The sequence below is a fragment of the Cebus imitator genome, unplaced genomic scaffold (genome assembly GCF_001604975.1).
Source record: "Cebus imitator isolate Cc_AM_T3 unplaced genomic scaffold, Cebus_imitator-1.0 Scaffold665, whole genome shotgun sequence".
Classification (NCBI taxonomy): Eukaryota; Metazoa; Chordata; class Mammalia; order Primates; family Cebidae; genus Cebus; species Cebus imitator.
Window position 1 is genome coordinate 209612 of NW_016107980.1, and position 25251 is coordinate 234862.

Genomic DNA, 25251 nt, shown 5'->3' on the forward strand with positions numbered 1-25251 from the left:
GGCAAACAAATTAAATCCTAGTAACTAAATGAATAGTATAGTCATAATGCAACTATCTTTATGTCAATAAATTTGGCAATTTTGGAGTAATCCTTGAATATCGTAAATTGCCAAGAGCGACATAAGAATAAACAGAAATACCTACATAGCCCTATACCTATTAAAGACATTGATTTTATAATCAAAATATCCTCACAACAAAAATTTCAGTCCCAGATTGCTTTACTGGTGAAGGACCCCAAAAATTTTAAGGAAAAAAAATAGTACTAATCCTAAATAAAATTTTCCAGAAAAAAAGAGGACAGAATACTTCCACTTGTCTTAATATTATCAAATCTAGCATAATATAATATGACCAAGCCTGGTTTATCTCAGGAATACAAGAGTGGCTTAACATTTGAAAAATCAATCCATGTAATATACTATATTTACAGAAAAAGGGAAAAATATGTATGATTATCTCACAGATGCAAAAAAGAACTGGCCACGCATGGTGGCTTATGACTACAATCCTAGCACTTTGGGAGGCTGAGGCGGGCAAATCACCTGAGGTCAGAAGTTCAGGACCAGCCTGGCCAACAAGTTGAAACCCCATCTCTACCAAAAATGCAAAAAATTAGCCATGGGTGGTGGCACATACCTGTAGTCCCAGCTACTCAGGAGGCTGAGGCCTGAGAATCATTAGAACCTGGGAGGTGGAGATTGCAGTGAGCCAAGATGGCACCACTGCACTCCACAGTGGGTGACAGCATAAGACTCTGTCTCAAAAAAAAGAAGAAGAAAAAAAAGAATTTTCAACAACAGCCTTTATGACAAAAACATTAAGCAAATTAAAAAAAGAAATTCTCAATCTGGTAAAAAGCAGTTACAAAAAACCTAGAGCTAATATCAAGTAATACTGAAACATTTAATCTCTTTCCCTTTAGACTGGAAACAAGACAAGGATGCCGACTCTTACCACTTCAACTTTATACTGTTGCTTCTAGCCAGTGTAATAAGAAATGAAGATGTAAAACTCTGAAAGGATTATAATTACTCATAGATGATGAGATTGGTATAAGAAAATTCCATAGATTTTATAAAATAGCTACTAGTATACTTAGTAAAATTTCAGAATTCAAGTTCAATATACAAATATATTTCTTTACTGACAATAAAAATTAGAAAATCAAAAATTTAAATACACTTGTAAAACATCACGTCACAGAAAAAAAATAAATGCTTCTATATCAGTAAAATAACTCAAGAAGAATCACTAAGTAACAGATCTTGAACTTACTCCATTATTTAAAACACACATAAAAGATACTAAATAAAACTCTAAATTAAAGATAAACTTTTACCTATTTCAAAGTTACTATATGTAAATTGAAATTTCCATTTCTTTTCCACAGAAATAAGGTGGTAGGACAGTATTAAGTCTAGTAGGAACAGCTTACTATCCATTCATTTCTCTCATTCATTCTTTTTTCTGGCACAAAGGAAGCAAGAAGAGGGAAAAAAAAATCTTAGAAGCTACTTACCTCAAGCTCGGGTTAGTCATTCTCAAGGTTAAGTTATATGCATACCTAACATGGGAGTATTTTCCATTTTGCTCATAATACAGTCCCTGTCTCTTGGTTTAAGCATGTAAAATAATTTTGAGAAGCACTGTCAGCCAAAGATAAGGAAGTGCTAAAACATGCAGGAAAAAAAAAAACAAAACTGCTAAATGCATTTTAACCACTCAGCACTCAGATGGAAAGGCCAAGTTAAGACTGCAGCAACAAAATGTGATAATGAAAGTCAATCCATCAAAAGGGGATAAAGAAATAAAGAATGTTTTTACCAATAATTATAGACTGTTAATTCTACTAGCTATAAAATTCATCAGGGTAGAATTACTGTAACTTTTTTGTGCAGCTCCATGGAAACAGCAATCTTGCACATAGCAACAATCAATAATACTTTAACAAGCAAACATTAATATTCTTCAAAGACCTTTCTCTCTCAAAAAAAAAAAAAAGTCTGAATTAAGCTTTACCTAAACTGAAGGTGCTAGGCAGTAAAAATGGAAAGAGAAGTAGACCCAAAGACTAATCTTCAAATGGCTCACATATCTGCTGTTCTGAAGTAGGGTGGATTCTATAGTTTTACCTCAAATTACTGCCTCTTCCTTTGGCGTAGGTACACAAACTTGAAATTTCAACTGATGCACTTAATAATCAGGTATATACTACACACAAAGTATTGTGCTAAATAATGTATACAACAGGAAGACAGCTAAATCTTAAGAGTTGGAGTCTGCTTTCAAGGGCTCAAGACTAATAATAAAGCTAAAACAAAACAACTAAATAATTTAATGTACAAGTGACGAGTGTCAGGACAACTGAAACGAGTGTTGAGGGAGAGGAGTCATGGTGGCAGGAGTCACTTCATCCAGCTGGATAGATCACAGCTTTCTGGAAGAACTGTAATTACATTTGATATTTGACTTCAACACACAGAAGAGATATAAAGACAGCATATCATAATACAACAAGGCTCTGGAATCAAAATGTCTTCTTTTGGATCCCGTCTCCATCACTTACTAGTTATGAATAAAGTACACTATTTCATCTTTCTAAGACTCAATTTTCTTATCTTGAGGAAACAAGAACCTATCTTTTACAGAATGAATAATAATGATTAACATATATTAATAGTAAGCACTCAATAAATGGTGCCTACTACTGTTCAGAAAAAAAAAAAAGTAGTTTCGGAAAAAAGAAACAGTAAAAATAGCACGACACTGAATCGCGATGAAAGTTCAGCTTTGCTGAAATTAAGACTCATAAAAAGTAGAAAGATGTAAGCGGAAAGATAATTTAAAGCAAATCTTTCTTAAAGTCAAGCTAAAAAGTATGCAATTTATTATCTAGGAATGCTGAAGGTTTTGATCATGCAATGGGATATAAACAAGGCTGGGGATCCATGTCAGAAGAACTGTAAGAAAGGCCTAGAGATAAAGAGATTTGTTAGGAAGCAAGCTGTAATCATTTAGATACGAAGGGTGAGTCCCCTACTAAGCAATGTCAGTAAGAATTATTAAGAGAGAACCTCATGACTAAGTGAATGGGAAGGAGGAGAAGCCAAAATATATAATTTCAAGCCAGCATAATTTGAAGAAATAAAATTAAAATAAGTGAATCCAGAGAACACTTCTTTCAGAAATTAGTTTGAAGTTGAGAGAGATCCAAGCAGATATACAGCTAGCAATTACAGATAAAAGCTTAAGACTGAAGAGTGGGTAAGTCTAAACATACTTATGTGAAAATAAATGCAGGGTCTAGTTTGGAATCCGTTAACAAGCTCAGGCTGAAAAGCTCTGAAATTCAATGCAAATGTGTATCTATTTGCAAATCCTAGGAGGCAGTCTTTAATTAGACTTTCAAAGGATCTACAATACACATTCCCAAAAAAGTTTTTAGGAACCACTGGCATGATTACAAAGAAAACCATTCATGGAAAAGGTCTCAGTCCGTTTGTGCTGCTAAAACTGAATACCATAAGATAGCTAATTTATAAAGAAATTTATTGGCTCACAGTTCTGGGGGCTGGGAAGTCCCATATCAAGGTACTGGCAGGTTTGGCAATTCTGATTCCAAGATTGACCGTGAACACTGCATCTTCCGGAGTTACTCCGGAGGCAGAAGTCTGAAAGGTGGAGGCAAAGCCTAACCTTTTATAAAGGCATTAATCCAATCACCAGAGGCAGATCCCTCTTGACCTAATCACCTCTTAATACTTGATGTAATTACATTTCAACATGAATTTTGGAGGAGACAAACATTCAAATAGCAGTAACTAATTAAATGTCAGAAGTAAAAAAATGGACGAAGAAAAAAAGTCATGGTAACAACTCTGAAAAATACAATTAGAGTTTGAAGAAAAGAAACAAAAGAGGTTAAGACTAATTTAAGAAAAGGAACCAACATATTAGGGATTCAAGGCAAGTAAGTTAAAAAGGCAGCATCAACACTGTTATACATGCATAAGCAAAAAAAAGTAAAACTTTAGGCCTTTATGTTTAATAAATATAAACTGGTAACACTGAGGAAAGCAATTTTGGTTGTAATTACATTACAAGGAAGAAATTCTATTACAAGACATTAAGAAGTAAATGGTTGAGGGCAAATGAACAAAATATTAAAGTCTGACTACTATTCCCAAGATTTACCAGTGACAGGAACAGAAAGCTAGCAAGAAAGGGACTAGAAGCATGATATTATTTTTTGTTTTCTGTTTTGCTATTATTGCTGACTCTTCAAAAAGAATGGGAAATTGACTTACTATGCCAAAAGGAAAGGTCAAAGAAAGCATAAATAATCAAAAGTTCAGGAGTAAAAAGATCATTTAGCAAACCTAAAAGAAAACTCTTCCTATCAGACAGGAATAAAAATAATTTTAATGTGGTGAGAAAGGTGTAGTAACAAGCACAGGTGAAGAGGAGTATACTACAAAAACTTCAAAGATGTTTATTTCTTAAACTCTGTAAAGCACTGATAACCACAATGCTTTAGAACTTTGTACTTTCACAATAGCAGCCAGTACTATGAAAATGTAATAGTACAGAAGGATATAAAGTAACAGAAAACACTAGGATGCCACATTGTGTAGTAGTAAATTAAGAAAATGCACTTGGCTCTAGCGTCAAAAAGACTTAGTTTAAATCACTGTAGGCAAATATCTCAACTTCATGCTTCAGTGCCTCAGTATCATCACCTGCAAAATGGAGATAACAATGCTTACCTTATAAAACTTGTAAGTACAGTAATACAAAATGTTTAGCAACAATGCATACAGTTTAGGTGGCAGCCACAGCAGGAGCTCTGGTGATAATTCCAACAGTAGCAACAGTAGCAATGTAACCTATCTGTGTTTAAATCAACCAATATCTAAGACAGGAGGGAAGGGCAAGGCTCTCAAACATGGGTCCCATTCAACCTTTTCAAGGACAGACGGAAACAGTATAATTCTTCCTATCATACCAATAAGGAAAGGGGAGGTTCCTTTGCTTAGACAGCTAATAAATGGCAGAAGTGAGATTTGAATACTGATCTATGTGGACACAGAGCTCTTCTTTCCACCACATACTTCCTCCACAGCGCTGCACAGTAGCAGAAGAACAACATTAAGCATTTTGTTTTTTACTACTCAACTTACAAACCCTGAGTATGTCATTACATCCATCTGCCTCTCAATTTTATTTTCTAAAAAATTAAAAGTTTCATTAGCTTTTGAGGTGTCTCTTCAGATTAAGAAAAAAAAAATCCATGACTTTGATGTGTAAGTCCACCTAAAAGTTTTAAAATATAATAGAAAATGTTTTCTGGTTTTTTTTACATTTACTACAACAGAAGAACTTAATTTTTTTTCAAGACTTAACATCAAAACAAAATGTTAGAAGACTAACATTTAGTTTCATATTAGCAAGTATGACTAAGCAAATGTTTGAGATAACAAAATATCAATCTTAAGTATTTCAAGTTAACAATTTTAATGAAGTTCAAAATTTTCAATTTATGAAAAAGACATTGAAAATTATTTTCAGCTTATGAAACTCAGAACCCTGATACATGTACAGAAGCTATGAAACAGTAAAATACAGATATGCAGACTTCTATTTCATGCTGAAAATGCAGCCAGGCCTTTTTTTAAAAAAACATCAATCTGAAAACTCTCTTGCCCTAAAACCCTTCACTGGCTCCCCACTATCCTTCAATAACATCCAAAATCTTAAACATGACTCAACAAAGTCCTGTGTGCTCTGGCTCCTTTCTCCAGAGCTTTTCACAGCCATTCTTCTCCCTTGCTTTTTTCTATTTCTTTCAATTCCTCCAAGACACCTTTCCGTGTTCATTTTTAGGACCTCCATACAATCTGTTCGCCAAACCTACAATGCTTTCACAGGTCTCCAATCCCATCCTTTTGCCCCAGCAAAGTGTTCTTCATTCTTCCGAGCTGAGATAAATATTACACCAGGGAACTGTTTCCTGACTTTCCCAGACTTCAACACCTATCTTCCCTGCTAAATGGTAAATGAAATTAAGAGAGTCATTTCACATCTTGTTACCTACTATTTCCCCAGTATCTTGCACACTGCCTAGCACAGAGTAGGTAAAGTACTCTTAAAATAAAAGTTTGCTGAATTAACACATTTAAAATGTGGGTAAATCCAAAATCATTAAGTATTTAACCAGCACAGGTAACTAAAAAGTTCTACATAAGTTTCAAGTTACAGCTTACCCTTGGTCCTTTTTATGTTCCTCTCTCAAACACAGGAATTCAGCAATTACAATGTTAAAGCCAAAAAAAAAAAAAAAAAAATCCTTTCAGATAACAGATCATAAAGTTTCACAAAACCAAGGTTAGAAACCACTGATCTTAAATAATTAGAATCAGCTTTTGTAAGTCGTCATACAAAAGAAATCCACCTGAAATGCAATTAAAGGGACAGGAACTCGGATAAGGGCTCAATTTTACCACAGCTACATACATCAGAAGAGAACCAATTACAATTCCCAGTGTCTAGGCTCTACTAGCAGCACCTTATTTATGACAACACTAATGACTGCAGTGCTACAGCCATCCGAGAGTAGGCTTTATAATACATGGATACGTTTTACTAAGACTAAAGACAAATTACAAGCAAACACTCTAAGTGGCTATAGTCTTCTCATTTAGGTAAGGCAGTAAATCTGATATGAAACTGAATGCTTAAAGGAAAGTTATTTCAATCCAAAACATTTTTATAATTGTGTTCAACTAGTAACTACTGAATGCTAATTACATATTAGGCACTATTCTAACATTTCCTTTATATTCATTATTTTCCCAATTTTACAGTTGAGAAAATGGAAGCCATGAGTTAAGTAACTTACCCAATATCATACAGCTGGTTAAGTTGCAGGGGCAGAATTCAAAGCCAGACATTCTGCTCCAGAGTTCTCCTCTCACCCCGACATACTATGATGCCCACTCTCCAATACACTTAAGTAGGGCTTCATTTGCACAACTCCACTCCAGTGAAACTATTTTGCTAATAAAACCAATGACTTCCAGTTTGCTAAATCTAAGGGCTACTTAATTGCCTCCATTTTTTTCATCCATTCTGCAGCATTTCATAAACTCCTCTCTTTTGTCATACACTTGTTCTTTAATGACATAAAGCCCAGTTTTCATCCTGCCCCAGTACTAGGCCCTCTTCTCTTCCCTATCTACACACTGTTCCTAAGAAATGTCCCACAATTTCATGGTTTGCATGACTATCTGATGACTTGATTTCTCTAGTCCCGCTCTGAGTTTTAGATTACTCATATGTTGAATGATATGACATCACACTTGGATGTATCTCACAGACTTCATACATAATAATCAAAACTAGCCACTCCCTTTCTTTCTCCCCTTAACCTGTTCTCTGTCTTCTCTACTATAACCCATTCAGTTGCTTAAGCTAAGTTCTTAGGCATCATCCTTGATTTCCCTTTCCCTCATCCCTCCACATTTAATCCATTAGCAAATTCTATCAGATTTACTTATGAAACGTATTTGGATCTGCCTATCTCCACCACGACTCTAATGCAAACTAGCCACATCTCTGCTTACAATACCCTTCTAAATAGTCTCCTTACTTCCATTTTTGCCGTCTCAGTCTCTACAAAATGGGCAGAGGTAAAACAAAATTAAATCAGTCCTTGTTTGCTTTAAATCATCTCAGGACTTCCCATACACGTTGTGGCCCCTACCTACTTGTCCAAACTCATGTCTTTACATTCTCTCCCTCATCACAAGGTTTCTTCCAGCCACTATGGCCTTTTCTTCCTGAAACACACCACAATAATTTCTGCTACAGAGCCTTTCATTTGCTCTTCCTTTTGCAAGGAATGTTCTTTTCCAAGACTTTCACACAGATGGTCCCTTCTCCTCCTCAGACGTTGTTCCAAAGTCACCTTCTCTAAGAGCCCCACTCTTAATCACTGTTTTACACGATTCTCTATTATTACAATAGTCGCAGCTCTAATATCTGGATTTATTTATGTCTTGTAGATTTTAGAATTTAAAAGCTCTATCCCAAAGCCTCCCGCAATAAGTTTATTAAACAAGTGAATTTCCCCATTGCATTATTTATTGTAAATCAATTCTCATAAAGTACTTGGCTCATGATATATTTTGTATTAACAAGTCCTCAAAACACTCCTTAAATTTTCCAATCTGAGACTATATCAGCACTCTAACCACCCCCCAACACAAAATCTATCTATAGCATTCCACTTAAAACTGTTAAATATTCCATATGGATGAAGATTGAATTTTCTTCCTCCTCTCCAAGCCAACTAACGTGTAGGCGGGAAAGGGGAATTTCACTGGGCAACTCAGCACCTGTTACATCTTGAATCAGTGAAGAGAGGTGCAGATGAGCCAGACAGCACAAGGAAGACGTGGCCTTGCTTTCATGGATTGTATTTAGGTGAAACGTGAGTGATTTAAGATAGAACTGCCCGAATCCCTCATAAAGTCTGTTCACTTCATTTACAAAAGGAAGGTAAAAGTCTGTAGGCAGGAAAAGATATATTCGGTTCCACTACAAGAAACCGATTTTGAGGCCCTCGGAAAATATTTGGGGAGTGGGGGCGGTTGGAGTCGGTCTACATATAACGGAAAAATAAGACCAGCTCAGCAATAAAATAAAGCTCGACTCAGGCTCTAAGGGGTATCTTGAACCTGGAAGCGAGGTGGACGAAGAGGAGAAGCCACAGAGCCCTGGTACCTCCGTTCATCGCTTCGGCCTCCACCGCAGGCACTTGGAGAAACTGCACAGATCTGTGGGTCCGCCTATCTCCCACCGCCATCCCTGCATAGAGGTATCCCCCGGATACTCACATGGGCTCGAGAGTCTTGCTGAGCCAGGACTTGAGTGCCTCGAAGTTTTCAATGATCATTTTAGAAACCATCCACAGCGGCCCTAAGGCCCGTCACACTCCTCCGCCCGCCCAGGTCGCGGCCGCTACAGCCGCTGCTGCCCCCGCCCCCTCCTCCGCGCGCCGCCCGCGTGGGCCGCGGTGGGAGGCGCCGGTGGCAGGCTCCCGCGGGCCCCGGTCGGCGAACAGCTCTGCAGGGACCGCCGCAGGCCTCAAGTCCACGGGACGCCAGGAGCTCCGAGTCCCCGGACCCCCGTCCGGGCTGAAGCAGCAACGGTTTGCCCGGGCCCTCCCCCTTTCCTCTTCCCCAGCAAATTTATCCTGACCGGAAGCGCGACACGCGCTTAGACCCGGGCGTTCTCTCAGCCTCGGGACTAGGTGCTTGTTGGCTACGTCGAAAAGGCAAAAGTAAAGAAAGCGAAGGCGAAGGGCAGCTCAATGGGAACGATTCAGGGGGTCTTCCCGGCTCCCAGTACCCCCAAGAAGATGGCTGCCGATAAATCTCGCGAGAATTGTTGAAGTCTCGCGGTGGCTCCCGGTGCCTACTGGGAAAGACGTAAGGTCGGTAGAGAATGCGCGGGTCGAGTTCGATTTTTTGCGTGTGCGCGTTGCTTGCGGCCTTTTTGCCTTTTTATTCTTTGCTTACCTTTATGATATAAACACCTGATTTCTTACAAGAAAGGAAAGACCGCTGACTTCAGAAACAGCGGGCAGGGGCATAGCTCAGTGGTAGAGCATTTGACTGCAAAAACAGCAGGAGCCCCAGCTCGTCAGCGGTAAGACGGCCGTGGCATAACCGCTGGAACGAACTACCGGGTGGATTGCTCCTTGAGAGCGTCCATACTCGCGTGCGCGACATAGAGCGGCCCGTAGGTTCCAGGTGCCAAGCGCGCTACTTCTTCAGTTTATCTAAGTGCCCTACCAGTACCATATTCTGTGTACGCTGTGATGTGGACGAGGTTTGTAAACAGGCTAATCTAATGGAGCCCAGTGAGACCTCCAGAGGATTTGTGTCCTGTCCAATAGTACTCGACTTGTTGGTAGAGCCCTAATGACTCAGGAGTGCCACAAGAGAAAAGTGAGAGAACCTTCGTATCTCTCAGGTAGTTTCCAGCCTGCACTTTCCCCCAGCTAAAGATAAGTTTTGTTATTTTTAAAATTGTTTATTTAGAACAAATTCAGCTCTATCTCAGATCAGGAAATTATATAGTATCAAAAAGAGAGAGAGTCTTCATATCAGCAACCTCAATAAACTATTTTCCTGGGTGATCAAATAAGTTTGATTCCTGCCTGAATTCTATTTAGCTACTAAGTGGAATTTTACAAAGGGTTTATGGTCCATGAACTGTAGTGGAATGAAAATATTCACAATCTAAATACACTTTCAGTAAGTAGATCAATAAAACTCTTTATGGGAGACACTGATAGACTATATTCTTAGGATCTCTGAGTTTATAATTTGCTAGCATGAGGTATCCTTAAGGATTAAGTGGAAAGATTATAAAATACAAAGCTAGACATTTGTTTTAAAATATAGCATATAGAGTAGAATACAAATTAGAATCCAGCTAACTGAATAACCAGGGTGTTGATCAAAGTGATTTAGCTAAGTGAAATAAACCAGACATGAAAGGACAAATATTATGATTCCACTTACATGAAGTATCTAGAGTGGTCAACACTAGAGACAGAAGGTGGAATGGTAGCAGGAACAGGGGTAAAGAGGGTGCCCAGCAGAAGGGGAAATGAGTTATTTTTCAGTGGATATAGAGTTTCAGTTTGGGATAATTTAGGCTCTGGAGATAAGTGGTGGTGTTGGTTGCAAAATATGAGTGTACTTAATGCCAGTGGACCATATACTTAAAATGATGAAAATGGTAGGTTTTATATGTATTTTACAATAAAAATTATTTATAAATTTAATATTGCTGAAAGGTAAAATCATAATTGTTTAGTCTGTTTGTTGTAACCTTGCCACAGGCTGGCACCACCAATATTTTCAGCTTTATCACCAGCAATTATATGACTCTGGCTCTCCACTCAACCTTTCAAAGTGTCTATCAAATACTATATACCCCAGGTAAACTGATTTGCTCACCCCCCCTTTCTCCAAACATTTGTCCACATTATTTTCTACAGAGAACACTTCTACTTCTTTCCCTGACTGCTCAAGTTTTGCCCGTCCATCTCTGATACCACTGTCACTGTCTTATTTAAAGTCTTATTCTTCCTAAATAATCGCAAAAGCTCACTCTATCACCAGGCTGGAGTGCAGTGGTGTGATCTCGGCTCGTTGCAACCTCTGCCTTCCAGGCTCAAGTGATTCTCCTGCCTCAGCCTCCCAAGTAGCTGGGACTACAGGTACGTGCCACCACGCCCAGCTGATTTTTGTATTTTTTAGTAGAGAGGGGATTTCACCATGTTGGCCAGGATGGTCTTGATCTCCTGACCTTGTGATCTGCCCGCCTCGGCCTCCCAAAGTGCTGGGATTACAGGCCTGAGCCACTGCACCCAGCCGCAAAAGCTTTTTAATATCTTTGCCTTTTATGCTGACCTCCATCTCAGTTGATCTTCACCTGCCCTCATCATCATTGCCTTTAATAGCAATAATTCTAAAATTTGGATCTAATCATGTCGCTTTCTTGTTTAAAATCTTCATCAACTTTCACATTATCTTTAGAATAAAACAAATTATTTAATATCCTATAAAGGGACTTTCATAAATCAGACACCTTCCTTTTTGCCTAGAAACTCCTTTCAGTGCCTTTCAGTCTTTGCTCCAGTCATCCTAAACTATTTTGAGTTCCTTGAAAGAAGCTGTTCCATGAAAAGACCCTTTATGCAAAGTGCCCCCAAATATTGAAGGAGAAATCAAATGAACGAGGCAGACAAATCCAGTTTGGTCAGTAAAGAGCGTTTTGTTGGGAGCAACTTACAGACAGAGCATGGTCTTGAGTGGCAGCAAGACAGGTAGATCTCTGCCCTATTACTCCCCAGACCAGTACTTACATGCCATAAGGAAAGGATGTAGTACTCTATAGAGACATTTAAAGGCCACCCTCCAGACAGGCAAGAATTCTATTTGCATCCTAACCTGTAATTTGTGTGATAACCTCAGGGTTGCTTTGTTCTTACACTAAGGACAGTAAATAAAGTAATAATCAGGAGGCATTCACAGGATGGGCTAATCAGAAGTCACCATGGCAGATTAGCATTTAAGATGGAGTAAACTTTTGTCTCCACAGAAGTGTGTTCTCTCACTAAACTGAGCCATAGCAAAATGTGTTTTTCTACCTTTAGTTTGATGGATTCCCACATATCCATCAAAATGCAGTGCATACTGCTGCCTTTGGAAATCTGTCCTTGACCTCCCTTCTCTAAAGCAAGAGTCCGTTTGAAATTTTCCAACATCAGCCTGTGCTTGCTTCTTTTATAGTACTTATTTTAAATTTATTTTAAAATAAAGCTTTATTTTTGCCATTAGGTGATTATCTGTTCTTTAGTAGATTATAGCTTTGAATCCCCTGCTTCAGGAATAGCTGCGAATATATACAGCCAATTCATATTCAAGGTGGTTGTGTTCTATAAAAGAGCCACAAATGCTGAATTACTGAATATGGAACCATTGTTCCTAGGAGTAATACCAGGATTAGGTTCCTTCAAGCCTCTTATCAAATTTTTGTCAACCGGTCCATAAATATCTTATGTGTATTTCTTTTTAAAGCACCTTATGCAGGAAAAATAAGAATTTAAAGGCACCTTATTTAATATAGTTGATTTATTAACATTGAACTCGTAGCCAGTAACTATGATGTATGTGTTTCCTCATTAAAAAGAAAGAGGAGCCTTCTGGCACTTAACCTGGATAGCCTCATCACTACATTTGGGGGTCATTTTAAACAGTGAAATCACAAAAAGCTAAAAATGCAGCAAATATGGCACTAAATAGACCATGAAAAGGACACTTGTTTCCAGTGTGAGAGCTAAAAGGATACTTGTTTCCAGTGTGAGAGCTAAAACAAGGAGATGCTCTGCATCCCCTTGTTTGACCAAAGCTGGGAACACGTGCATCAGGTGACTCAAATTTTTTGCCTCTGTTCATGTCAACAAATGACTGCAAAAGCATTGCAAATATTGATTTAGGTGTTGCAAATAAATTCTAGCAAGTAGCCAAATTCACAAATACAGAATCTGCAAGTAAAAGGATCAACTATATTCGAATAGATGAGAGAGCTGGAAGAAACCTGGGGAGGAGTTGAATATAGTCTTATTACTTTTAATAGTGCTTTTGAGGTCTTATTTAAAAACAGTCTGCATGTCCAGATCACAAAGATATTCTGTATTTTCTTTGATTTCTTTTACAGTCCATTACTCTACTTAGAATTACACTTAAGTCTTTATTTTGTCTGTAATACAGACTGTGGTATAAAGTGAGGACCTAGGCCATTTTTTTCCTATAAGTCTACTCAGTTTATTCCTTCCTGTTGATTTTTGGCTCACTGCAACCTCCACCTCCCAGGTTCAAGCAATTCTGCCTCAGCCTCCCAAGTAGCTGGGACTACAGGCACATAACACCATGCCCAGCTAATTAGAGATGGGGTTTCACCATGTTGGCTAGGATAGTCTTGAACTCCTGGCCTCAAGTGATCTGCCCACCTCAGCCTCCTAAAGTGTTGGAAGTACAGGCATGAGTGCAGCCTCCTTTCTGTTGATTTTTGATGCCACTTATATCTTTGTGTTTTTATTTCATTTGTGTTCTGCTTCTGACCTATTTTTCAATTGGTCAATTTGTCTATTACTACACCAGTATCATGTTGTTTTTATTTACTATTGTATTACTGAATATTAACATATAATAAGGCAAATTCCTCCTCTTTGCTCTTTTTCAGATTTAGCTTGGCTAAATTTGAACCTTGGTCTCGCACAGTGGTTCACACCTCTTATCTCAGCACTTTGGGAAGCCAAGGCAGGCAGATCACTTGAGGTCAGGAGTTCAAGACCAGCCTGGCCAACATAGTGAAACCCCATCTCTACTAAAAATACAAAAATTAGCCAAGCATGTTGGCGCACACCTGTAGTCTAAGCTACTTGGGAGGCTGAGGTGGGAGAATCTCTTGAACTTGGGAAGTGCAGGTTGCAGTGAGCCAAGACTATACCACCACATTTTAGCCTAGGCGACTGAGTGAAACTATTTATTTATCTAAATAAATAAATAAATAAATGTGAACCTTTAGTTTTCCAAATACATAGAACAAGATTGTTGAACTTGTAAAAAAAAATTTTCATTGAAGTTATGGATTAATTTGGATTGACTTGATATCCTACACGTATAGCAGTCACAGAGGTGTGCAGCTCAGATCTCACTTCAAGAAAGAACTCACTGTCCAACTGCATGGACCGTAGTTACCTGACAACCTCCAGTTGTTAACTTTTTCTAGGTTCACCTCAGCTTTCAAGCTAAAGTTACACTATTCTAAAGGCAAACCCTCTCCCCCATGCCCATCCCCAGCTAAAGACTGAGCCAGGGAATAAGGACCTGCTTGATATTGGGATGGTAGAAATATTGTCAGACCTGCATGGTAATCTGATGGCTCTCCCACCCAATCCTGCTTACCTGCTTTCCGTTTCACAGGTGCTACTCTTCAGTAAACCGTCTGGACTTCTAACCCCGTCTCAGCATCCACTCCCCAGGGAACGCTGTAACACAAATTTCATCATCTGATTAATTCTATTTTTGTACACTTTAAAAATCATAGTTAATAATAAAATTATAAGTATTAGGGAAGAGGAAACTGAAGCATTGTAGAATTTAAACTGTAAAGGCTCAAGCATGATTTCTCTAAGGATATGATATTTAAATGGTTAAGAAAAGTGAATGATGAGTAAAAGCCATGTGAATCAAAGTAGTGACAAGAATTTTCCAGTACACATAATAGCTTGTGGGATGTTCCTGAGGTAAAAAAGAGTCACAATCTTAAGGACAGAGAGGTGGGAGGGTATTAAATTGGGGACACGAGGAATGGCTGTCAAGTTAGAGGTAAAAAAAAGTTCATGTTAAGATTTTGGAACTGGATTTTATTTAAAATAATGATGCGAAGCCATTGAAAGGTTTTTGGCGTGGCAGGATGAATTTAAAATATGAACACACCAACGCATACTTCTCTTAAGAGAGAACCTGATTAAATTTGGGAATTTAAAATAAAAACAGGAAGCACATCGTACTCTAATATAATAATTTAAGGGTTTTGATTTTCCCAGAAGATCAAGGTCATGTTAATAAAGGGAATATGGTTTTCTTATCTAAGACTGGACACTGATTACTTGCAAAGAAAAATAATGCTTTCTGTGATAGACTTAGGTAATTGAAGAGGAAACACTTTAGCAATTACTGATATTGTAAACTGGGATCAGAAGACATACATAGTGTCATATCCCAGGCCAGGCGTAGTGGCTCACATCTGTAATCCCAGCACTTTAGGAGGCCAAGGCAGGCGGATCACTTGAGGTCAGGAGTTTGAGACGACCAGCCTGGCTTACATGGTGAAACCCCATCTCTACTAAAAATGCAAAAATTAGCTGGATGCGGTGGTGGGTTCCTGTAATCCCAGTTACTTGGGAGGTTGGGAGGCTGAGGCAGAAGAATTGCTTGAACCCAGGAGGGGGAGGTTGCATTGAACCCAGATTGCACCACTGCACTCCAGCCTGGGCAACAGGGCAACAGAGTGAGACTCCATCTCAAAAAAACAAAAGGACATACTATCATTATCTCCCTAAATTGGACCAGAGCACTTCTGATATAAAAAGCTTTTTTAAGGCTGGGTGCAGTAGCTCTCGCCTGTAATCCCAGCACTTCAGGAGGCTGATGAGGGTGGATCACGAGGTCAGGAGTTTGAGACCAGCCTGGCCAACATGGCAAAATCCCGTTTCTACTATGATATGAAAATTAGCCGGGCATGGTGGCACACACCTATAATCCCAGCTACTTGAGAGGTTGAGGCAGGGGAATCACTTGAACCTGGGAGGTGGAAGTTACAGCGAGCTGAGATTGCATTCCAGCCTGGGAAACAGCAGGAGACTGTCTTAAAAAAANTGATATGAAAATTAGCCGGGCATGGTGGCACACACCTATAATCCCAGCTACTTGAGAGGTTGAGGCAGGGGAATCACTTGAACCTGGGAGGTGGCAGTTACAGCGAGCTGGGATGGCCTTCCAGCCTGGGAAACATCAGGAGACAGTCTTAAAAAAAAAAAAAAAAAAAAAAAAAAAACAACTTTTGTTTTTGTTTTTTGAGATTTTTTGTTATGGAGTCTCTCTGTGCCGCCCAGGCTAGAATGCAGTGGGCATACTCTCAGTTCACTACAACGTCAAGCGATCCTCTCACCTCAGCCTCCTGAGTAACTGGAACCACAGGCACACACAACCCATGCCTGGCTAATTTTCTTATTGTATTTTTGGTAGATGGGGTTTCACCATGTTGCCCAGGCTGGTCTCTAACTCCTGAGTTCAAGTGATCTGCCTGCCTTGGCCTCTCAAAGTGCTGGGATTACAGGCATGAGCCACCACACCTAGCTAAAAAGCTTTGAGTGGCAATCACCAACTCTTCAGTGGGCACTCTGTTTATACCCATGATTAATTATTACTCCATCTCCAATTCAGAGGTGCTGTGGAACTGTTCATGGATATGGTTTTGGTGGGGAATAATCATAACATTAAAATACATATATTGCATGTTCATATACACACACACCTGCAGACACTTACAAAGTCTCCTATACAGACTGTCAGATGAGGACAGGTAAGTGCAAATCTCAGCATCCAGAGGAAAAACATACATGTAATATTATTAAAAATTATCTGTCAGTGAAATGATATGATACCTGTGCTATCAAAATGATTTGAAATGGAATAAGGGGAGAGAGTAGAGTAACAATGAAATAAGACTGGCCACGAGTTCATTGTGGTTGAAATTGAATGATGGGGATGCTTATAATTCTTTCAGCTCTTATATATATTTGAAATTTTCCATAATAAAAAACGTTTTAAAAAAAAATCTATTAAGACAGACCCAGAAAACAAAAAGATCTCAGGAAAGGCCTAACAGGCTGACTACAGTGGAAATTTCAGGAAAGCAGAGATTTTGCCTGTCTTGTTTGCAACTGTATCTCTTGTGCTTAGAGAAGTTGATAGCACATGGCTGGTTCTCTATATTTGTTGAATGAATGAACCTTGGAGAATAAAACCCATAACCTAGTTGACAGTCTGACAGCTCAGACAGGGTCAAGAATCCTGGGGTTCACTCACTTGTCATACTACAAATGGCATTCTGTTAGGAAAACCACTCCAAGAGAAAGAGAATTCACAAACTCCCACCATGGATTTTATAAGTATATACATGCTTACATGCATATGATCCCACCTAGAAAGCTGCTATCATTTCATTTCATTCCTTTTTTTTCAACAAATATTTATTGTAGCAGTAGCTCTGTCCTTCATGCCAAAAATCAGGAAAAACAATCAGAAATCTTACTTGCTTATTAACTGAAGTGTGGGGAGGCACAGATACTTTTTTGAAGAAAATTCACTTTGGCATATTGTTCTTGGTTCTTCACTAGCCTTAGGCCAAAACTGTTAAAAAGGTAATGATGTAAAACCTTAATGAGGGCTTTTGAAATTTGAGGCCATTTTTATTGGGGGCCAGAACCTAAGCCAGGACAACAACCAATAACATTGCAATAACATCAGGCACAATAAAATGCCCTTAGGAGACACTCTCTAAAGTTTTAAAGCTTCACTGTCCCATCCTTCAAACAACAAAGAGGAAAAACTCTCTGCATCACTCACAAACAATAGTGCATAAGTCAGGAAGAGGCTGGGCTTGGCTGCAGTAATGAACAACAAGGGTTCATTTCTCCCACACCCTGCAAGTCCATTACAAGTTAGCTGCACCTCTACTCCTCGTGGTCCTCCCTCCAAATCCCAGGCTGATGGAGCAGCCTCTTGTCTATTTGGGATGTTGTCAGTCATAAAGGTGGATACAAAAGCGATTATGGCAAACCATGTACTGTCTCCTACAATTTCTGCTCACAGAAGTGGAATATATTACTTCTCTCCACATTTCATTGACCAGAGGAAGTCATGTGACCAAGGCTGATTCAAAATAGGCTGGGGCAGGGAGGAGCAGCAAACATTAAGTGAGTTTATAATATAATCTGCCATACAAGGTGAACCAGAATTTAGGGATGAGCTCAAAGCCTGCATTTCATGTAACAGTCAAAGTTCACACAAGATTTATCTTTCCTTCCCAGAAGAAAGTTGACTCCCTTAACAGCATCAGCTGGACCAATTCCTGGCTGTGGAAGCAGCATCCATCACAAAGTGTTTTCATAGTAAATGAACAGTAAACATTCCACAGTGGGGTGAGAGGGGGACACACTATACTGCCACATACCATAGCTGCTACCGATGTGTGGCCGTTGAGTTCTTCTAGCTAGTTAGAATTGTGGTTTGCAGTAAATATAAAATATGCACCAAATTTCAAAGTCTTAGAAAAAACATGTGAACAATGTTTTTCACATGTTTTTCCTCAACAACAACAAAGTAAAATATAATTGCACCTTGAAAGAATAATATTTTGGATATATTGGGCTATTAATATACTAAATAAAGTGTATTAATAAAATTAATTTCACCTTTTTTAAAATTTTGAGATGGAGTCTCACTCTTTTGCCCAGGCTGGAGTACAGTGGCATGATCTCGGGTGACTGCAACCTCCATCTCCTAGGTTCAAGTGATTCTCCTGCCTCAGCCTTCTGAGTAGCTGGGATTACAGGTGCCTACCACCACGCCTGTCTAAATTTTTTTGTATTTTTTGTAGAGACAGGTGTGTCACCATGTTGGCCAGGCTGGTTTTGAACTCTTGTCCTAAATGATCTGCCCACCTCGGCCTCTCAAAGTGCTAGGATTACAGACGTGAGCCACCAGCCTCAGCCCTCACCTTTTTATTATTATTTTCTTTCACTTTTTAAAAGTGTGGTCCCTAGAAAACTTAAAATTATATATGCAACTCATATTATATTTTTATTGGAATGTGCTTTCCTAAAATGTAAGAACTTTTTCCTCTCCTTATGTGAAATAAAGGGGAGAAATAAAGATCTCAGTGTGTTAACAGCATAACTCCTAGTCCTCTTACTCTGTACTGCTTTGGTATGTTTTAGAATGCTTCTATGAAACTACTGCCGAAAACACCATTGGCGTTTTGGGAAGTTCAGGTGTGGTAGGACCCAGGGAGGGAAGAGTACCTGCCAGGAGACTGGCCAAAACTGAGAACAAAGGGGAGGCCACCACCCTTCCTTTTGTGCATTATTAAGTAAGGATGAACACTTGCCGGCAGATGAATTACTGGATAGAGATTAACACTGACCAGCAGTGTGAGGCCCCATAGCTTCTCTGATCTCTCTCACCAGAGAATATTAAGAGGTATACCCATTCTGGTTCAAGAAGGAAAAACCTTCTACAACTGGCTTACATGAGTAAGGACAGATTAAAATTAGATTTGTATGGAGAATGTATGGGGCTGAGGCAGGGGTAGCCAAGAAAGATACAGTTGGGGAGTGGTAGAGGAAACAATTAGGAGAATATTTGTAATGGTCCATGTGAGATGTTGGAAGTTTGAACTAGATTGTTAATGGTGTTGATCTTTTCAAAATGATAGACATTATGTGTCTATCATTTTAAAAAACAACTATTCAGCTCTATCAATTGCAGAGCTCTATCAGCCACCATTTTCTTTTCTTTTTACAGACAAGCAAGAGTTGTTTGTACTCATTGTCTCATCTTCCTCTCCACCCACCACTCCAGTTCAATATGAACTAGGTTCTGTCTTCGTCATTTTACCAAAACACTTCTTGCCAAGGTTATCAGTGACTTGCATTTCACTGACATTAACTAAATGTAATGTCCACATTTAGTCCTGTGTTGTTTGATGAAATATAACATGTGACAACATTGTTCACGTTTTTTTCTTGAAACACTTTTTTCCCACTATTCTTATTGTATCACAATCTTCTTGGGTTTTTTTTTACCCCTGATTTTTCTGGACACTCTAAAGTATCCTTAAACTTCAACCAACTTCACGTAGATGTGCCTTGGAATTCCATTGTTGGTCCTTTTTTCAATCTAAACATGATCCCCAACCTATCTTATCTGTTTTTAATATTTCAACTCCTATATCCATGCTGGCGTTTTCCAAAGGTCATTACTTGGATGTCTTCTAGGCATCTCAAATCAGTCTCCAAAACTAAACTCATTATCTTCACTAACCAATTTTGCTCCTTTCCTGTGATATGTAACTCATAGAAAGCCATCATCATCCAATTGCTCAAGTCAAAAATCTAGGTATCATCCTTCTCCTTTTACTACTATCCAGTCAATATCCCAATTACTGTCTATTGAGTCTTCCTCCTAGGCATACCTAGAATCTACTCATTGTCATTCAACCCAGATGATACACTGCAGCCAAAGAAATCCATTAAAGCACCCTCTAATCATGTAAACCCTTGTTGGCTCCCCATTTCCTAGGCTAAAGTACAAATTTATTACTGTAATACTTAATTGAAATTAACTGTTGTATGGTATTACACACTGTTCTAAAATCTTTACATTCGTTTATTCTCAAAATTTAGCATTCCCAGTTTACAGCTGAGGAATTTAAGGCTTCAAGTTGCCCAAGTGTATAGAATGAGTCAATGGCAGAGATTGAACTCAGGTTCAATTGAATCAACACCACATCCTTAACCACATGCTTTCTTACATCTTTCATTAACTGACACCTGCTTAGCTCTTCAGCTTCTCCCATTCTCCACTTTTTACATTCCACAGTGGTGCCATACCATATATCTGCAGTTCCCAGAAAAGTAGTGCATTATGCAATAGACGAACTGGCATATGATATTCTAAAGAAATCACCAACACAGGGGCATGAACATATTTTTAGACGATTTATTATTTTTTAAATGATAAGAACATGGGAAAAATCAGAAAGACTTCCCTACATGTAATTTTATAGTTTGCATTAATTTTATTTTGAATTTCAAGTGGGAAAGCACTATAATATCTTGGTGCATAGAGCCTGTAAATTCCTTAATCTGTTTCTACAATCAAACCATGGTGTCCTAAATTTTATTCTTTGCACAAAGAGCCCCTTTGGTTTAGAACATTTACCATGCCCAACCCTATCCTTCATCTAACTCCAGGACTTATCTTAAAAATCACTTTCTCCAGGAAACCTTCCCTGACTGGGCTGAGTGTTCACAGTGTTTATCCCTGTTACCATTATATCACATTGCATTATTAATAGATTAGGTTCCTTTAAGGCAAAAGCTTTTTTTCACCCACTGTTTTACTCCCCAAATCTAACATAGAATAGATAATACTTTTTAAAATAGTCATTCATCACTTTTTTCCTGTATTATAATTGTCATGCTTGAAATGTTTTTTTTTTTTTTTTTTTTTTTGAGACGGAGTTTCGCTCTTGTTACCCAGGCTGGAGTGCAATGGCGCAATCTCGGCTCACCGCAACCTCCGCCTCCTGGGTTCAGGCAATTTTCCTGCCTCAGCCTCCTGAGTAGCTGGGATTACAGGCACGCACCACCATGTCCAGCTAATTTTTTGTAGCTTTAGTAGAGACGGGGTTTCACCATGTTGACCAGGATGGTCTCGATCTCTTGACCTTGTGATCCACCCGCCTCGGCCTCCCAAAGTGCTGGGATTACAGGCTTGAGCCACCGCGCCCGGCTGCTTGAAATGTTGATTGACATTTGTCTGACTCTCAAGGTGCCATGATGTTAATTATTATTCCACAAGAAAAGTGATTTTTTTAAAAAATGGGCTTTCTTTGATATTTGTAACTCTCCCAAAGAAAGAGGAAAAAATAAAATGAACTAGTAAAAAAAAAAAAGAATTACAGGCTTTTTGTTTGTTTTGTATTTTAAGGAGATAGAAAGGTAAAGGAGGTCAAAAGCCATCTTTACTCATATTTCCAGGCACTTGGTATATTTCTACAGTAATGTCCTCTCTTGCAATTTGTTCACACTTCCCATATTCAGAGCTTTGAGTAGTTTCCACTCACACTGATTCTGGATTTGTCCAAGTGACTTGCTTTGCTAATGAGATTAAGGTAAATATGATGAGATAAAAATAAATGTGATGCAAACAACCTGAAAAGTGCTTGAATGCTGAGGCTGCCATGTGATGAAGTCCCAGCAAGATCCAGCCTGACAACCATCAGGCATGTGACTGAGGCCATCCTAAACCAACCATCCTGCACAGCCAATGCAAACCAAAAGAACTCCCCATCAACTCACAGAATGGTGAGAAAGAATAAATGTTTTTAAGCCACTAAGCTTGGGGTAGTGAACATTGATATAATGCCTAACAAACACACTGAGAGACTCATGACCTCTACTGACATATATTTTTCTTATAACACAGCTTGAACTTTCACTCTATCATTCATTCAACAAATATCCAGTCAATTTACTTATAAAAAAGAAATTATTTTTAGAAAAATGAAATTAAAGTAACTCACTGCATCAAAGGAAATGCTGAACAGGCTTCCAAGGCACCAGGAACCAACAAATCTCTAGAAATCATAGCTGCCAAAACTTGTTCATTCATGGACTTTTTCTATAGAATGCTCCTGCATTCAGCTGACTCAGTAACAATCACCCACCCTGGGTATCGAGATACAAATTACTAGGATAAAGAATCTAATTGACTTTGCTTGAGTATATGCCTATCACTTTGAGTAAGGAAGAGGGATTTATTACAAATAGAAGTTGGAGATCATTTGGCATGCTAAAAGTTGTGTCTTTAATAAAGATAGTACTTAAACAAGAACCAGATTGTAATTCCTTTTCTTCAATAAACTAATAACTTTTTTGCATGTAATTTTCCAGAAGGTAGATATTAATTTATGTTAATTGGAGAGCTGTATGTTCAAAAGACAAATTCAAATCACAAATAAAGATACAAATACACAAAACACCCTAACAAAACCTAGTGCAAATTATCATTATATAAGACCCTCTGGGAGCTGAAAAAGCAATAATGATCTTATGAGGTCTTGCATGGGTTTTTCCATCAATTTCAGGTTCTTTGGATTCACACTGTGTTCTATTTCCTCTGAGTTTCCCTATCCCCTACAGCCTCTACTCCCCTCTTCCTCTTGAGAGCTCTTCTAATACTTAACTGACCAGCTACTTCTTTATATGAATCTATTGCCAAGTAAATTTTAATCTGCTTCAGATAATAATTCAGATTTTATTTTTTGTATCCTTTTATATAATTAGTATTTTATTCAATAACTGTTTAAAATTATAAAAGCTGAATAGGAGTTTAAGGATAACCTAGTTCAGTATCTTCATATTTACAGATGACAGAATTGGGGTCTGGACATGTGCAAATACTTTTCCGACAAAGTCAACTGTAAAGGTAATAGAAGAAGCAAGTTACCTGCTGTAAGATCCAGGGCCAGATTCAATTCCAGCTTTGTTAATTGACAGAATGCAATAGCTATTTAATTAAAAATAGGCTGAAAGAAAACACTAAAATAAAAAAAACTAACCACAAAATAGAGATATTAAATCACATTATTATTTATGCATTGAAGTTCATTTCTTCAATATTTGTACTATAAATACATGAATGTATCAACAAAAAATTAAAATGGAATATCTCTAATAAAGGATACAAATAATGGATATAAATGGCCTTGGATATTTTGGTAATTTTGATTTGGTAAGTGTGAGAGGCAAAATGCACAAGGCTGTTGGTCCACCCACTTTTTTTAGTATATTTTTCTATTAAAGTTAGAAGAAGGTTTTAAAAGGTTTATTGATGGCCCAAAGGCATGAATAGAAGAAATGTTGGCCACTATTTGTTCTTTTTCATGAAAAATATTTAAACTGAAAAGGAAATAAATTATTACATGAGATTTGTTGTTCTTTCATTTTCTCAAATAATGGATGTCCTTAAACCTTTTCACCTTTTATTGACTTCGTTTTGTTTTTTGGCAATAATATAAGATTAATATCTCATATATATATATAGATATATATCATGAAGGAAATTCTTGAAAAATGGCAACTTAGATGTAACTCACTTTTCCTCTCCTCCAACTCTAAGACATTTGCCTCCCTTGAGCCAAATCCTTGCCAAATCCTATAGGAAGCTAGGAGAAGGTGGGACCTTGACCTCTGCTGGGGACCCTGCTATGGGAAGTGGTCCATGACTTGCTCCTCCATGGACTAAGCAAACAAGTGAAGAACAGTGGTGTTGGTAGTTTCTGAACCTCCTTAATCCTGAATAGAGTTTGGTTTTCACAGATCTCTGGAAAGACACAAAGTTGGTATAGCACCATATGAGAGAGTCTGCAATTTCATTGACTCCCAAAAGTCCAAGAAGTGTAATGGGGATAATGAGTCATCCCTGCTTATATTAGTTATCGATTGCCATCTAATGAATTACTCCAAACCTTAGGGCCTTAAAGCAATAAACATTTATTACATCACAGTTTCTGTGTGTTAAGGATTTTAGGAGCTGCTTAGCTGAGAGGTTCTGGTTGAAAGTCTCCTGTGAAGTTGCAGTCAAGATATGTGCTGTACCCCACTCATTTGAAGCTCTGTCTGGGACAGGAAAATCTAGGTGCAAAATGGCAGTTGCAGGAGTCCTCATCCACACCACGTGGGGCCTCTTCATAGGTATTTGAGTGTACTCATGGCATAGCCACTGACTTTCCCCAAAGCAAGCAGTCCAAGAGAGAGCAAGACAGAGACCACACTGTCTTTTATGAATCAGCCTTGGAAGTCTAACATGGTTACTTCCACCACATTCATTAGTTGTTGGGCAGTTCACATTCATGGGGAGGAAAATCAGGGCCTGTCTTTAGATAGGAGATGTAAAACAGAATTTGTGGGCATACTTTAAAATCATAGCGCTACTCTTGATGCTGGGCAAGTACTATGTCAGTGACTTCCCAGGAGTCTCACAGAGAATTGACTGTGCACCTGTACTACCTTTTGGGGTAGAGACTCCGGTAGTGTGCTACTTAATGTTCAACCAGGAGCTTTCTAGAAAACAAAATGTATAGATGCATATATATATATATATATATAAGTTTTACTGATATGAAGAATGTATAGCACAGAATTTAAAAATAGTAAAACATACAATATTATTTATTGTAAATTCCATATAACCAACTGTTTTTCACAAAAGGGTTTAGTTTATTTTCCCCAAACGCTTGTGGTTGGT

At 38.3% G+C, this 25251-nt stretch overlaps 1 protein-coding gene across 15 annotated transcripts in view; it reads right to left on the reverse strand.

The window, feature by feature from the left end:
• The window catches only part of RBM26 (RNA binding motif protein 26), a 94701-nt gene extending 85185 nt beyond the window's left edge, over positions 1 to 9516 (reverse strand). For all 15 annotated transcript variants that reach the window (XM_017518252.2, XM_017518251.2, XM_017518257.2 and 12 more), the window contains exon 1: positions 8902 to 9516. In XM_017518252.2, the coding sequence (XP_017373741.1) occupies positions 8902 to 8972 (71 nt within the window). In that variant the 5' untranslated portion in view covers positions 8973 to 9516. The remainder of the gene's footprint in view (positions 1 to 8901) is intronic.
• Between the last annotated feature and the right edge of the window lie 15735 nt (positions 9517 to 25251).